Consider the following 17,111-nt stretch of genomic DNA (forward strand, 5'->3'; position numbering starts at 1 on the left):
TACACTTGTATGCGTGCCRTTTTCTTATGGTATGTTAACAGTCATCTTTACCTTTGGCTTACATGTAGCCTTTATCCATCTCTACTGATTCTAGGAAGACTTATGGTGTAAAATACCATGCTTAATTTTARAACAATGCCAAGGTATTTATTCATAAATGCTGATAAGTAAAAAATACTCACTATTGTTAAATTTTTACTTCATTTTATATATTGTCATAAGTGTGTTACTGCCTTTTCACTCTCCTGCACATTATAATGTAACCTCTCACTTAATGTATAGAAGATAGTGTGGGATTTGTCACTCTAGATGATTATGTATTGCTTTTTGTAGCAAATCAAGTACTGTGGATCTTTTTAAATTGGCATTTAATTCTTTTAATAAAGGCTTTTGATCACTTCTGTAATCAACAAATAATTAAGTCAGTTTTACACTACTATAAAAATGGCTTGAGAAAAAGGGGAATCACATCCAAAATACTTAAAAACTAACAATTCAAGTGTCATTTTTGTCTTACAAAAATTTATTTTTGTTTCAGCTACAATTAAAGCATGCAGTAACAATGGCTGAAGTTAATCAACTGAAGGAGAAAGTAAGTTTTCAAAGAATCCTGTTACTGAATTTTTAATTTCTGAGTTTTGCCACATACAGATTGAAACCACAAGACAGAGAGCAATCTGTTTTAGTCCTCAGATCCTATATACTGTGTTATGCTAGACTGAAGCTCTTCAGCTTGTGAAGGCCTACCAAAAATTAAAAAAGAAATACAAGAAAAAAAAAAACTGTGCCAATACAAAGTGAATGTTTCCATATTATTGCTTAGAGTAGAACTGAACTGAGCTGAATATTTTATAAAACAAACTTCCAAACAAACATGAGAATATTTTCGGTGGATAGGACTTGTCTTATATGAATACAGATTTGGCACTTACAAGCAATAGTTTGTGCCTGAGATAACTTTCTGTTATCAGAGTATCTTGTTTTCTCCTCTTTTCCTTGTTCACATTTTTGACCTGCTTAGGGAGGGAGATAATTTTTTTCCAGCTTTTTTTTGAGTGAGGGTTGGTTCAGCACTTCTGTTTTCCCTGAGAAAGGCTTTATTGTTCTTTTTTGCCACACTTTCCATTGATGGAGATCTGTGCACTGCCTTTCTCTGAAAAAATTGCTGTAGGTGAGCAACGTCTTTTATTTTGTTGCCCTTCTGTTTTACTTTGCTGAGCAATCTGTACCCTAGGACATGTTACAGCAGATTCTTCGTGGGTGGGTGGTGTGTCTTTTGTCCTTCAGATTGCAGTCATTTTGAGTAACAATATCTGTTAGGCTGTTCCTACACTCTGCAAACTGATGCTCCATTGCTCCAGGTGTAGACAGGCAAAGCACCCACAATCTCTTTGCATTCCTATGATAGTTCTAATCTTGCTCTCTGAGAGTGCTCCTCCTTGCAGTGTTCTTGAAATTTGACCAAATCGATTAGTAAGAAGCTGTTAAAAGTAGTGACTTTGGTACAACCTATTGCCCCACTTTTAATTCAAGAAATTCTTGAATTGAGCCTCTCAACATATTTGCTCTATCAAGAGTGATCTTATCTGGCTTCAGAAGCAGTGATTTTCTCCTTGTAAATAGTGTCTCCAGAGAAGGAGGCATGGATGAGCTAAGCAGCAGTTTGCACACTCCTCTGAGACCAGGAGAACTGTACATAGGTTAACATTCTGTTTTATAACGCAACTGCTGTGAAACTGAAGGGGCTGATCTCTTTCCTGTTTTGAGGGAATGCTTACTTTTCATTCATTAGCACCAGAAAGGCAAACCAAGGTGTATCATATTCTATTTGTGTTTGTTAGGTTGGGTGGGTTGTTTGTTTGTTTGTTTTTTGGAAGTCCTTGTCTTATTAGATTACCTTGGAAAACCTACTGTTTTCACTTGGTTTACTCAACAAGCTGTTGGTAACAGAGTAGTAGGACAAGAAGCTTAACTGGTATGTGTTAAGTCTCCATATCTGCAGTTGCCATTGAAAATAGAACTTAATGCCTGGAAGCTGAGATGTTCAGTCATATTGTGTCCAATAATGTGAGAAATACTATTTCACGTGTATAGAAGAACATGCTTGCTTTCAAACAGCAGTTTTTGGAAATCTCCAAATCCCATCATTGGAATTGCCATATTGATCACTACATCACATTGTAAATCTGTGAGATACAGTACTAACAGGGCTAAAAAGATGATCTGGATAAATGAACAGTTAGTCAAGGAGTCTGTTAGGTAAGATACATTCTTCAAATGGGTGTTCTCAGGGATTTCATTCGTTGGACTGAGACAATGAGATTACTCCCATCAGCAGCCTTTCAACATGGCTTCACTGCATAGTTCAATGCCTATATTACTTCCAAAATCAAATATTTTAAAAATATTGCTATTTACCATAATTATTTATAGGTATTCACTGACTTCACTGCCTTTGCCTGCTTGTTGACACAGGTGTTGTTTGAAAAGGGGAATTAAGGACAGTTATGTGTCTCCCCTAACCACTTTACATCCTCTGTGATAAAATATGGGGCTTTTGTTTGTTTGTTTGTTTAAAATATATGTGTGTGTGTGTGTGTGTGTATGTATATACATGGCATACATGTGCATTAGAAGTAGTAGATGCTCAGGAGATACTTACAGAAACTACATCCTGAATAAATAGAGTATCGGTATGTGGAAGAAACTGTTCTGGAGAACTTGGAGAGTTTTGGCCACTTGCTCTTTTCTGCAGACCAGCCCACCCATTGGTGGGAAGTGAATGACAGTCTTGTGTGCAGATGACACTGCTACAATGTAAAGAGCTGTACTTGGCAGTCGGACAGCCATAGCTAGTCTAGTAAACATATAGTTTTACAAGTGGGAGATGCCTCTGGCTTTATAAATTTTAAAATTTCAACATGACTGAAGGAAAAACTGAGAAAAGTATGTGTTYGCTGCCTTTTTTTAATCAGAGACAAACTGCTTGTAGTATTTTAATAAAGAACAAAATGTTCAACTTGCACACCTGCTGAAATTCATTAAAAGAAACCTGGAATATAGTCTTGCTGTAACCCTTGGTTTTGTGTTACTGGGCACTGAGAGCACATAATTTCATAATAGGATATCCTTAGTGGAGTGAAAAAGATTAAGCACAATGAGTCTGGGATACTTTCTCTACATGATTTGTGACATCTCTCTGAACAGATAAAATTTCAGTGTTTTGTTTTAATATTACTGATAAGTATTTAATCATTATTAGTTATTTTTTACTTAAACATGTATAAATAAGTGCTTTGATTTTGATTTTTTAGCTTAGATTAATTCCTTAAGTACTGATGTTTTCTTTCCAGTTAAAAATTGTTGAAACAGAAAAAAATGAATGGGAATCAAGTCGAGCCCAACTTCAGCAAAACATAGAAGAAAACAAAGAGAAAATTAAGAAGTTGGAAACCTACTGGTTAGAGGCACAGAGTTTATGCAAAACAGTAAATGAGCATCTTAAAGAAACTCAGGAACAATGTGATGCCCTTGAAAAGAAATACAGCAAGGCCAAGAAATTGCTGAAAGATTACCAACAGAAGTAAGGATCTCAAAATACTGAGTCTCCGTTTCTTGCTTGTATGTTTTGTATGTTATGGGAAGAACTAACAGCAATACTAAAATTATGATAGAGACTCTGAAAATCTTTATCTAGCTATCTCAAGTTGGGAGTCAGAATTATGGATGATTTTGTCAAGATTTGGTTCCAATAGTTTTACCTCAGTCCTTCATTAAAAACAGCTAACAGTTCTGCAGTGTCATGTTCTGCCAATTTCAGAAAAAGTATGAAGAAATAAATGAGTTTCAGTGCTCTTAATATGTTCTCCATACTGTGTCACACTCATGACAGAACTAAACAGTCTAGCATTTAGCCTTTAGATTTTTCTCATAATTTCTTTCTGATTTTGATGTTTCTCAGTAGGAACTATTTGCTTCACAGTATTTGTAATAGAAGAGCCAAGAACCTGGTTTGAAAACTTCTGCAAAATAAATAAATATTGGACATTTCCTCAGTGTATATTGCATAATGTCACAGACAAGCTATTAAAATTGTTGTAGTAGTGTTTGCACTGGTTTATAGTTAATACTCCTTACCACGGACTTCTTCGTTACTCTCTGTTACAAAGTGTAGAATCTGGTAGCTTCCTTTTGGGAAAACTCTAATAGATTTTGTATGTCTAAATCATCTTATCCAAAGGATTATTTCTATTCTGAAGCTCACTTAAGTATCTGGATAAGTGCCAGATACCTGGGATTCAGTCATCTGATTTAGAAGTTATGTTTTGTAGTGAGTGGTAAAAAAAACTCTGAGAAAAATCAACAGAATTTGTGATATATACCTAGCTCATCGAAAGAGCAGCATTAAAAAATCAGTGTTTTTAATCCATTAACAGTTTTGGGGGTGGAGTGGGGAATGTTAGGTAGTGGTAGTACTTCTTGTCAGGTATAGCTGTGTAGGATTTGAACACTGAGTTGTCATGCAGTTTTGGATACTTGTTTTACTTCTCTCCTTAGCTGAACAAGAGTTAATTGTTAAATACTTCTAGAAGTGTCTTGATAATATGAACATAACTATTGCTTTTGGTAGTTATTGTAAGCACATAATTTTTTTGTCCCAATTTCTCCATTTGCTGCTTATTTCTAAAGGCAGTTTGCATGATCTTTTTGCTCTGTAGCCCACATCTAGAAATGTTATTTTCCACTCTGCACTTCTTGTGCTCTTTAATGAACTTTTTAAATGTCTCCTTCCTTCCTCTCTCCTTCAAAGCTTCTCCACAGTGACTATCAAATATRTGTTGAAGATGACTGCTAACATATGAGCTTCCATTGCTTCCATTGCTTCACTGTTTAGTGAATTCCTGGACTGTACATGAAACTTTGTGTTTCTGCATGTTACTCCATCTGACTTGCAGGAAAAAGCACCTCTTATTTTTGTTTCCTTCTTGTAATTATTTTTTGGCTTTTCAGTTTTTTGGTTTTGTTTTTTTTTTGTTTTTTAACCCAGCCATTGCAGCTTCTGTGGGATGCGTCAAGTAGAAACATAAAATGGTATCAGTATCCTATTAAAGAACTTGACCGTAGCTTGAAATTGAATGAAAATACTATTTTTGCAGTAGCACACTGTATCTGTGTTTATCTTTGTGGAGGTGAATGATGCATTTTGCATACATCAGCTGTAAATACATGTATAACTTCTTAAGCCACTTCGTAAAGGTAGAGAGATGGGTCTAATTTTGTAGAAAAGTGTTGTAAGACATCTTTTTTCAGCCCAGAGTAGGTTATAGTGTCATTTTTTTTTGTTAAGATAGTAAAAGCATACAAACACCTGATCATTTTGTGATGTTACAAGATTAATAAATCCCAGCTGTTATAGCTTGAAGATTGTTTTTTTCAATATGCTTACTAATATAAAACATTTTAGTATTGAAATACAACTGCATATATTTCTCTTGCCAGAGAAGTAGAATTTATGAAAAAAGAGGAGGATCATTCAAGAATGCTTGAAGAGAGAGACCAGAAATACACAGAACAGCTGAAAATATATCAGGAAAAAGTAAGACCATGTTGTGTTTTGAAATGAACTTTTGCATTCTTGGAATTTTTAATTCTTTTAACTCTAATTTTAACTCTTGTAGATTTCAGAGCTTGAAAACAAACTAAAAATATATGAGAGGATGCCATATATGTTTGGAAGTGGCAGCTTATTGGAAGATGCCTGTCAAAACTCAGGCCAGTTGAATGAACCCTCAAGGATAAGAGAAGAAAAAGTAACAGAAACAGTAGAGGAAAGGTTAGATTCTACAGATATGTTAATTTCTGGTAAGTTAGCGGTAGGTATAGGATTTTTGATTTACATTTAACAATAACAACAAAAAAAGAAGTGTATATGTGGTTTAAAAAAGGGGGAGGGTGGAAATGTAGGTGCCTACTGTTTCCTGCTGACTAGACAAATGTTTATCCTGAGCTGCTGTGGATGTTTTTGCTTAGGTCCCACAGCATTTTCTGTATTGCAGTAATATATTTTTTAATTGATGTGAGAAAGAGGATATAGAAGGGAAGACTAATCATTTTTACTGTTTCTCAGATTCTGGGTTGGTGAAATAGATAATGTTATTGAGAGTATAATGCTGAGGTACCCCAGTAAAAAACAAACAAACAAACAAACAAAACCCTGTCTTTTAAATTATAGTTATCCCAAAACTTAATATGATATTATGATTTTTATTAAAGTATTATGGTAATTTTATGTTCATTGTTATCAGGCGGTGATTCAAATGAGAAGCATATTCTATGGTAGTCACCTATGTACCTTTTTTTTAAAGGGTCCCTTGCTTAAGGAATACGCATAGGGAAGCATATTTTGGGCACAAATTCTCTTCTGTTTGAGAATTCAGTTTCAATCCACAATACAATTATATCTTGATGAATTTTTCTTTTTTAATTTGAAGAAATTCAAATTAGCTAGAGGGTTTTTTTATCACTTAGTATGTTAAAATGTTGTAATTTTGTATAAAACCACTATTTTCCTATAATAACAACCGAAAAAATTCTACTTTAACTTTCGAAGATGTTTCCAGACAGTGAGTTATCAATTTTTTTAGAGGAGTACATATTTGTTGCAGATTTTGATGCTTTTGTTGGGGATACTCCCAGATTAGACACCAGCGTGCACAAAGCAAAAGCTCAGCTTGCTTTGAAAGTAAAACGCCAACCACCTTCTCGATCAAAGCTGAAAGAATCTCTTGGGGCTGGACAACAAACTGCAAATTTACAGGTACAGATAACAGTGGGTATCTATACATTTAGGAGCTTGAATGTATATTCATTTTTATTTATGTTTACCATTTTAAATGCTGTCCATGGCTTTTTTCAGACTGTGCAGAAGTATCAGATTTGATGCTGTGTCAAGTGAAAAACTATTCAGGTGCTTATTATATATGTGATCTCTGACACGGTCTTTGGGAAAGAAACAGTTAACTTTAAGTGAGCAGAAAAGGATGTGAATTTGCGGTATTATTTCAATCTTACTGATTGAAAGATTTTGATATAGTAGTAGTGGTATATTTTTGAAATATGTTTATCTATCTATTCTCTTACTTGAAAAAAAGTTAGTTTTTAAAATTCTTAAAAAACTAAACATTTCTAAAACGCTTCTTTGCTTCATGAATAGGCACTTAAGTCTACAAAAAATATACCAGTAAAATCTTCTAGCACATTTCTGGACCTGTTTAGCTTTTATCCTTTTTTTGTGGGCTTACATTATTACTGATACAATCTAACAATAGTTAACTTTTCTCTGTTTCCATACTTAATCGTATGATGGTTGACTGTTCTCAGCATGGTTTTTCATTAATGATAATTGCATGGGCATAGAATTTCACTAAGAATTTTCCATTGGTGGTAGCACCTTTCTTGTACCTCTGCTTTACAAAATGAAAATACTCTTAACTTCGATCAACTGTGTGCAGGTAGTATCACAGAAAAGAAAATCTCTAAAAATTACTTCAGATAGGAGGCTGCTGAATCATAGTTAGCCTTGCTTTAAACCTGCACAAATTCCAAAGCACTCAGACCTTTTCTTAGCAGTATGAAGCAAAAGACATATGAGCAGAGACTCAGTACCAACTGCTGTTCTTTTTCACTGTGGCTGTGTTCCTCTCCATGTGTTCCAGTCCTATCTCTTGTACTGCTCTAGAGATAGAATTCCCTGAAATTAATTTACCTTGAATTTCATTCATAACCTAGTTTTTACGTCTTTGCCTTTTTGACTCCTTTGTTAAATTAAAACTGGCAACATTATTTAAATTTGTGCCACATTAAAAGCTTTTGATATTTCCTTTGTATTTTCATGGAAATGTGTTGCAGCAGTCTCCCTCTATTTGAAAAAGCTGGGAGTTAGAAACTATAAATGTCATTCAAAAATATGAGTTTATATTGAGGTAATCTTTATAGCTCTGAAGAGCTCTAGCTATATATATTTATTTTTCTTATTTTTCTAGTAGAAGTGTAGCCAACTGCTGAAGTTAGCTTGCAGTTATTCCTGATTTTCACTAGTGTATGATGGTAAGGTCCATGTCTGTATTCTCCCTTAAGGTGGCAGTCTTCCGTGACAAGCTTATTGTCTTGTCAACAGTATTTTGCCATCCTGATGAAATCCTTATCCACACTATAGTGTTACAGCCTGTGAAATTTTAATTGAAGCAGGTTCTGAACTTCAGATCTTAGGCTTCTTTAGTGGAGCAAGTAAGAGAGAGAATAAAAAATGAGACTAGTTTAATGGACATATACAATCTTGCGGAGTTTTAAGGTAAGGACAAGATCTTTGGTGCAGAAAGGGAAAAACAGTTGAGCTGGGTTATGTAACCAGTGTATGAGAGACATCCTCATGGAGAGAGAAGACTGAACTACTTCAGCTGGACTGAAAGGATTTTAAAAATGGCTGCACTGAGTTGAGATGGCCAAGGTGTAACAGAATATTTTTAGGTCAGCTAAAGAAATAAGATTTGCAATGTACAAGAAGATCTGTTGTAGGAGTGGATAAAGGAGATAGAATCAGCTCCATGTGATTTAGATGATAATGGTGCATGATTAAACTTCAGTCTGTTTGCTATTTTCTGAACTGAGGGAGTTTGTATGTAGCATAGCATACCCTTAGATCCTTGTAAAAGATCAAATAGTAAAGTTAGTAAATGATTACATGTTGTGCTTGCATAATTTTTTTTTTAATTTTTTGAAGGATGAGGATTCAGAAGATACTATTCACAACAAGGAACTTCCTGCTGTGTACCTAACAAAGAACTTAGAAATAAATGAAAAGTTAATTGTCTCCCAGTTGAATGACATAGATCAAAAGAGTGAAAAGCTGGAACCAGCAGAAAGCACAGAAAGTCCTTTAGAATCAAGCCCTTCTGCTTCCACACAGTCTTCCCCAGTACACAAAGCAAACAACGAAAATGGACCAAGCGCCACACATTCACCTCCATCAGAAGAGATGGTTCCAAATTCTCCTCAAGGATGTCCCAGGAACGTTAAGCAAAGAGAAGCAAAGGGGAAAGGAAAAGAGGCCAAGGGTAAGGCCAAGGGTTTTTATTTGCTTTTTTATTCCTTTGGAGTCAAAGTAYTGCTAGGTTTAGATATAAATGATTACTGAAGAGTAAACTGTTTAGTTAGAAAGCAGGAAAATGAATCGGTTACAAAATTAATTACCTGTTATAAGATCACTTGTAAACTCTTCAGGGAAATAAAGTTTGTTTCTAATATAATACAAAATACTTAGAAAAGGATTTTACAAATTAAAAGCTGTTGTTGTGGGTTGTATTTTAGAAAAATACTTAAATACAAATGACTAGATATAGGCAGCTTCTCTTAAGAAAGTAGTTATACTGTCTAGAACTGAACTTTTCACAAAAAGGCACACACGCATATTGACAGGGTGTCATATAAAAGGAATAGAATCTGGTGTGAGTTTTCCTGCATGGGCGTTAGTGGCCAGATGACTAAAAAGACTGCAATGCTTAATTCACTCTTGAGTGAGTGTGGCATCACAGCTTCTGTGTGTGACTGCATGCAAATATACAGTGAGATACAATTGTCACCAAGTAGCAAAAATTTTTTTTTTTTTTTTTTTAAGTATCGGTTGCTCTTTCTTTTAGCTATTCCTGGTGATTAATTTTACACTTTGTAATTAGGTGAGTTTGCATGAGATGTAGTAAAAGGAGCAAAGTGTTTAAAATGATTCAGAAGTGAAAATGATAATGACAGTAATTAGTAAGGCCTTGAGACTATAATTTGCAAGATTTTGAACATTTTCGAAGTATGTTAAAACTGGACTCACTTCCAAGTAATCTCAGGTATGAGCCCTCCAATCTGGATGTGAGGTTGATAAACTTTCTAGTGTTGGCTCTACCTAATGTATGGATCTGTTTAAAATGGTTTGTATTTGCTGTCCAGTTAGTCAGTGCTTCTTCCTTGGATTAAGAGTATCTGTTGATAACTGTGTGGAAATGGYGCCACATTCCTAATCTCTTTTGCCAGACACTAATGAAATAATGTCATCTGTGTTAAGATGCATTTGAGATAATAATAAACAGCTCTAAAAGAGTCAAATATATAGCCAAGACAAGTGCTGAGAGCAGGGCCCTTCAAATGTCTGAATCTGGTGTAGGACCCATTTCCATCACACCTAGTTTAAAAAAAAAAGTGTAGTAGAAAAGCATGAAAATTCTAATTGCTATCAATATAAAACTGGAAATTTCTTATTTACTTTGTATTCGTGTACATATTTATCAGGCAGTATCAGTGCATTGTTCTCCTCCCAGTTGGAAGGCAAGAATTTGTTGAATATTTAGCTCTTCGGAAAATACTACCGGATATTAACAGAACTGTTTGATAGTTTAAATAAATGCTACATCTGTGTCTTTCATGTGAATACTTGATTGCTGTGSCTACTGAAAGTTTTTGTTAAGATCTTGCACTTATTTGAGTTCAGCCTYGTTTCTTCAAGATATACAGATATCTGCATAAATATTTGCATTGTCTTCATTAATATTTTCATTATCTTCAGTTTATCACTACTTGAAAACTTTAAGTATCAGAGTACACCGAAGTGTGAAGTAAAATACAAATGTAAAGAAACAATTCTAAAACACAAATTTCACTTATACTGTCATAGGAGTAGATCAGATTTTCTTCCAGGGTGAGTGGTTGCATTGCATAATAGGTACAGTATGGTTTTTATTAGATGAGTTAAGGAAAACAAAGTATTTCGCAAAGACTGTGTAACTAGAAGTTTCTTTTAAAGTATATTTTGATATCCACAGAAAGCAGACAACTTCATTGTGAAGGTCTCATCTAAAATGTTCCCCTGGAATAAGAACTGTTTCAGTTAGTTACAGAAAGGAGTAGGTCAAACTCAGCTTGGTAACAGTTCGAGCCTGAAATTCTAAAGAATCTAAATATAAGCTGTAGTGAGCTAAGTTATTGTCTGTGGATAATCAGTAAGGGTCTTCGCATATTTCTGTGAATTGCTGTAATCTTATGTGGTAATGTATGAGACAGTATGTTTGACTGGTTTCCTGATTCCCAGAAAAGTTCAGCATTGGCTTCATGTTTCCACATATGACCAGGTGTTTAAACAAGATCATGGATTTGGAACATTTTGGGAATTACTGCATTGTTCATCTCATCCTCTTAGGATATTTTTCACTGGGAACAGACTAAAAGGATTATAATATAGTCACTACTAGGTATTTAATAAAAATATTTTTTCTCATAGAAATAATTTAAAGTAAGTTAGATTACGTATTGTTAATGCATATTTTTCTACTTCAACAAACGAGCATGTTATATCAAGGTGGATTATACTTACAATCTTTTTTATGCGGCTTGGGTGAAACCTGTTTTTTAATATCCTGAAAAAAACRGTCCATTTTATATTCTACTGCTTCTGTATGTCTCTGTAAAGTCTTACTCAGAAGTGGTCTTGTGTAAAAAAAAAAAATGTCTTTTCAAAATATGGATTTGTTTTCTACTTAATTATATACAGTCATAGGGTATTAAAATTTTTCCTGACAGCTGAAGCATTGCAAATATTTTCTTAAAATTGGCTGAGTTGCTGGAAGAGGAAATTAATGCAGTAGGTCAGAGACAAATATTAGTATCAAAAATTCCTTCTTTGTAAGCAAAATGATACTAAATGCTACTTTTGGTTAGAGTGTTATTGTCTAACATAATTTAAATATATACCTATTATTTTATTGAAATAATCCTTTATATTATCTTCCCATCCATTCATGTATCAGTTGGTATTTAGCCTACAATACTATGTTTTAGAAATTAGCTCTTTTTAAATATTACCCCTGGAGAGAGAGGGAGAAGCAAATGTCAATATTAAAACTTGTTACAAATTCATTCTTCTGTCCTGCATTTGAGTTGACAGGAAAAATAGTCCATTTGACTGGTAGATGTAATTTGTTAGAAGTTAGGTATTTTACAAAATTAAACAATTGGATAAAGTTGTGTGGTTAGTCAGAAACTATTGAAGGGACAAGCTAGAAAACAAAAGGTGAGGAAAAAATCCCAAATATTCAACATGTAAGCTTCAAGATAATCATGATATGCTTCAAAAAGCAATGTGGCAGGTAGGGTGGAGAGGAATTGCCCTCAGTTGCATAGTAGACCCAGATTTTCATTTTTTTAAGATCCCTGAAGGCACATATACATGCAACTTTGTTCATGTCTTAAAGTCGTCTTTTTTTTTTTTTTTTTTTTTTTTTTTTTTTGAAGACAGAGCCTAAAACCTCTTTTGTCTCATGAAAAAGTATACTGTAGCCTTTTCATAGGTGTCATAGTTACCTGAAACACCTGATTCCAGTGTGCAATATGAAAACACAAATCTGAGAGTTTAAAAGGAAGGACATTCAGGACTTGGAGACCCATGAGAAAAGATTGTGATGTTTAAGTTTGTCACTTAATTTCACTTAAAATTTGAACAGTTGGAGTTGAACATGCTTCTCCTTGTGAATAGTTGGATCCCAGCAGGTTGTTTTCCAGTTTTGTAAATACTTGGAGAAAACTCAGGCTTGCTGGAAATTTCCAACCCCTTGGAATAAGTGTTTCTGTCGGCTTAAGACAAAAAGCTATTACTGGGACATGTCACTTGGATTCTTGTTCCTTTGGAATACTCAGTTTGCATACTATTTCCTAAGAAACTCAACTTGTTAAATTTGCTGTCTGCTCTCCAGGCACTGACTRTCATGTTGGTAAGGTGCACATGCAGTAAGTAGCAGTATATGCACATAAGGCATGCTACAACTAACTAGTGTAGGCTAGCTTTGGACCAGACTGAGGGGAAATGCAAAAGAGAACACCTTTGTATATCTATGATGCTTAAAACATAATAAAGGACAATTAAATGCTGTATTTTCTTGAATGTTGCTTTAAATTAAGTTTCTTTCATGCTTCTCATACTAGTTAGTGTATTTTGAAGCTTATATTTTGCAAAAGAAAATACTTCTAAAATCATCTCAAGCTATTGTAACCCATTCAAATAAAATATTGATGGTGGTTTTAGGATGGCAGTAGGATTGACTTTTTTTTTTTTTTTGTCATCTTGTAGGTAATATAGAATTACTATTTATCAAAAGCAATACTTTCGATCAGTCATAGGCAACTGTTATACTGGCATTAGTCAACAACACAGAAGAATGTCTTCCCAGTATGATGGGAAGATGTCATAGAGAGTAACTTAGGTCCATGTAGCTCTAGTATTTTCGGACAGTATTTGAAAAGGTGAATGTGAATTAGACTCAGGTAKTAGTAGCTAGCTTACTTGGAAGCATCTGTGTTTCATTCAAAGTTAGGTTCAGCTCATTTGGTTAGAGCGTGGTGCTCATAATGACAAGGTTGTGGGTTCAGTCCCTGCATAGGCCGCTCTTTTTGAGGATTGGACTAGATGATCTCCAGAGGTCCCTTCCAACCTTACCAATTCTGTGATACTTGGAACTTGCAATTATTTTAGATTAACAGTTTTGTTTTTCACTCATTTACAAAAAACAGAAGATAAGAAAAATGAGGACAAGACAATAGAAACAAATGAAGGAACATCATCAGGGAAGTCTAAAAGGCGATTTCCAGATTTTGGGTAAGACTTTATTCATGTTCATTTGAAAATAAATGGCTTTCAGTGTTACTTGTGGAGAGTAACGTTCTCTGAATGAAAACTATTGAGGAAATCCTGTTATGATACCTCATAGCAACAGCACAGGACAGAGTTCTTCCTTGAGTTCATAATGTCACACTCGTATTTTTGCCATGTTTTTGTGTTTGCTTGGTTTGGCGTTTTTTTTTTAATTATTATTATTATTATTTCCCCCCTCCAAAGACTTCTTTGAGGGTTATAGATGGGATAATTTAAGGTAAAACAAACTAAACTTTCAATAAAGTTTTTATCTAAATACAGCATTTGTCTAGGAATTAATGAGCTTGTATTCTTAAGTTTTCATATTCATATGTAGTTTTATGTGAAGTTATTTTTGAAGCCTAGACTCCACATGGTATGTCCTGCTGAAGTTGTAGTCTAAAGTAGATGCATGTAATTCCTACAATAGAGGTGTTACTACATAGCACTTGGCTACAGTACCTGCTTTCTGAGAAGTTCTTGGAGGCAGGCAGTAATAATGAGAAATTTTCTGAATTTTGTTTAGAAGATTAGAATGGGAACAGGGAGAAACAAAGCTGGAAGCTGCATATATTCTGGAAGGCCACTATGTGATAACTGAACTCTAGGCAKTTGAGAAAATAATTGCTAAATTTTGCAAGAAGTCTTGCTCCCTCTTCTTTACCAGGTATAAAGCTCATTGAAGTCAGATAACATCAAAAAAGACTTAGATGAGTACTATAACAAATCATGTAGTGTGAAGAGAATAATCAACTTATTTCACATACAGAGAGGCTGTTATTTGTTCAGTCCCTCTGTACATGCACATTTATATAGCAATAAAATTGTGTTCTTCTTGTAGATTGTATCTACTGGATCTTAAGCTTCTTTGGGCATTTTTTGTATTTATTTTGATTGTATGTGCTCTTTGAAAGGTATTTTCAGAAATCTTCCATAGTTCTTAAATGAAATATGATAACAATACAACTTCAATTACATGCATAATCTACATAAACTGTAATTTCTTTGTGAATCAACAGAAATGTGGCATTTGTAACTATTGAAACTGATGTAAAAAAAGATATGTTTAGCTCACTGATAAAAATGTCACTCTGTGTAAGTGTAAACACTGTATAAATTTTTTTTTCTGCTTTAGAGGATTACGGAAATCTGGGGGCAAGGGCAAGAAACAAGAAAAAGAAAATCTGAGAGGTTCTCTGGATAGCAGGTAGTGTTGGTTTTGTTCTTTAAATAAATACATACTGCATTCTTAAAATTTTAAACCCCAAAATTTCTTTGAAATTGTCATTGCTACATGACATTAAGGTACATCCAAGTATAACAGCAGTGAAGTTCTAAAAGACTAATATGTTAACTTGGAGATGAGTTTYTAATCTCGTTAAATAAGAAAATAGCATAGAATAAGAAGAATGATATAGAGGGAAAGAGAAAACATTTTGAAGTGACTTATAATAGTGGCTTATATTATAAGAAAAATAAATTCTACCCAGTCTTAGATTTAAAAAATATATTTTGCTTAGGATAGCTAATGTTGGGTAAATTAAAGTTGCAGGTATATGAAACTGGTAAATTGTTTTGAGAAATACTGCAAAAGCACCTCAGCTTCTGTTGTTCAGTAACCCACATTATTTTGTATGCATATTTGAAGGCAAGTATGAATTTTCATTTTAAATATCAACTGTGCCTTGAAACATGTACGGTGAGGAATTTTTTTTTAACATAATTTTATCTACTTATTTCAGAGGTTCCAGAGAACTGTTGGATGACTCTGGCAACAATCTATCTGCATCAGATTCAGATTCCCCTGTACCYACCTGTATGCCTTTCTCTTGGTTTGGAGACAGTCACAAAGAGCCTCAGGTTTCTAGTAGTAGCCTGCACTTTACTCAAAGTGGACAGGACAGTTTATTTGAACAGGGTCAAGAGAAAAACAAAAGCAAGGTAAGATGAATAGCTTGTGTTTTGAATATTTAAGTGTTGCATCTTGTACTTGGAATTGATGACTTGGTCCTTGATCACATCACCTCTTACAAACATGGCTGCAGAAGCTTGGGACTTTACCACCCTTTTGGCAGAAGTCACCACCTCAGGAGCAGAGGTTGTAATAGTACTCCATTACCTCCCACTTTGTTTAGGCATCAGTGGAGGCTATTCCGGCTGAAGTAGCATCTATGGAACAATCACACTGAGGGGTTTTGTTGTTGTTGTTGTGGTTTTTTGTTTGTTTGTTTGTTTTTCCTCCAGTGCCTCTGCAATGTTAAAAACAATGCTAACTTTAGAACAGTATCATTTTAAGAACCAAATCCATTTCCCTTGTGAACATTAGAACACAGGCTAATACTCAGACTAAGTATACATGGGTAGAGATCAGCTACTGAGACAGCCGGCCAACGAGCCCTTACCATAGTGGTAAGGGTACCAGGTAGGTGGATGAACAGAGCATTTTGTTTTTCGGAGTGTTCTTTTTTCCCTAGAGGAACTGGTATTGAAAACTGAGAGGAACATATTTAGAACTCTTCTAGAAAATTACTACCAGGTATCTGATAATGTTTTAATAAGTTAAAGCCTTTTAACTAGTTATTTTAAACAAGTTTAACTAAACAATTCAATATATAATTATAAAGTTGCTGTCTTTACAGTTCAGACTATTTGGAAGAAGTGGTTGTGAGAAGTGACAACATCTATGATGCCTCATTTTGTAGCTTTCTTTACCTGTTGACAGTTTTAGGATTAAAACTTAAGTGAAAGTGCCCTCAAGTAATGCTTGTGTTGACTAAATAATTTGTTAAAGCCTATTTCCATTTAGATTATTCTTGATGGTCTTATTTACTTACCTTCACTTGTTTCCTTTCGATTTTGTTAGAATCAAAATTGTATCCATGTTAGGAACCTCACAAACTAAGTTCATTCTTAATTTTCACGCTTTTTCTTCTCTTTGTCTAAAATACCCTTTTATTTTTTTTCTTTTTGCTCTGTATTATTAGAGAGGGGTGTGAAGCTTACCTAGAAGAGAGATTTTCCAGGCAGTATTCAGTGAAGTGACTGATATTTTACAAAGATAGTAGATCGGAATGAGCTAACTTTCCATGCTTCCAAATGCTGATTGCACTGTAATACCATTTAAAAAATACTTTGTTTTCTTAATGAGAATTTACAATGGCCATCACAGATAAAACGTGCCTGTATACATAATGTTTKAGTTTACAAATAATACAGTAATTGATTTTAGAACCACACAATAACTTACTATACTACAAGAACTTCAGAAATGTAGAAAATTTTTAATCTCTTAAGTAGAACCATACTTTACAGAATACTATTAAGTGTGTGTGTGACTTTTATACAATTACAGTTTCTCTGTCTTTCATGTCAAAGCATGTGGTGGCCAAAG

The 17,111-nt window shown here is 34.2% G+C and overlaps 1 protein-coding gene across 2 annotated transcripts in view; it reads left to right on the forward strand.

The window, feature by feature from the left end:
* LOC146600591 (neurabin-1-like) overlaps window positions 1–17,111 on the forward strand; it is a 50,226-nt gene that overhangs the window by 19,661 nt on the left and 13,454 nt on the right. For both annotated transcript variants that reach the window (XM_085322912.1, XM_085322920.1), the window contains exons 7-15: window positions 539–592; window positions 3,354–3,583; window positions 5,500–5,596; window positions 5,679–5,862; window positions 6,666–6,817; window positions 8,780–9,113; window positions 13,600–13,684; window positions 14,856–14,927; window positions 15,463–15,661. In XM_085322912.1, the coding sequence (XP_085179038.1) occupies window positions 539–592; window positions 3,354–3,583; window positions 5,500–5,596; window positions 5,679–5,862; window positions 6,666–6,817; window positions 8,780–9,113; window positions 13,600–13,684; window positions 14,856–14,927; window positions 15,463–15,661 (1,407 nt within the window). The remainder of the gene's footprint in view (window positions 1–538; window positions 593–3,353; window positions 3,584–5,499; window positions 5,597–5,678; window positions 5,863–6,665; window positions 6,818–8,779; window positions 9,114–13,599; window positions 13,685–14,855; window positions 14,928–15,462; window positions 15,662–17,111) is intronic.

This window comes from Rhea americana, unplaced genomic scaffold (genome assembly GCF_003343005.1).
Source record: "Rhea americana isolate MKP2758 unplaced genomic scaffold, rheAme1 scaffold_12, whole genome shotgun sequence".
Lineage (NCBI taxonomy): Eukaryota > Metazoa > Chordata > Aves > Rheiformes > Rheidae > Rhea > Rhea americana.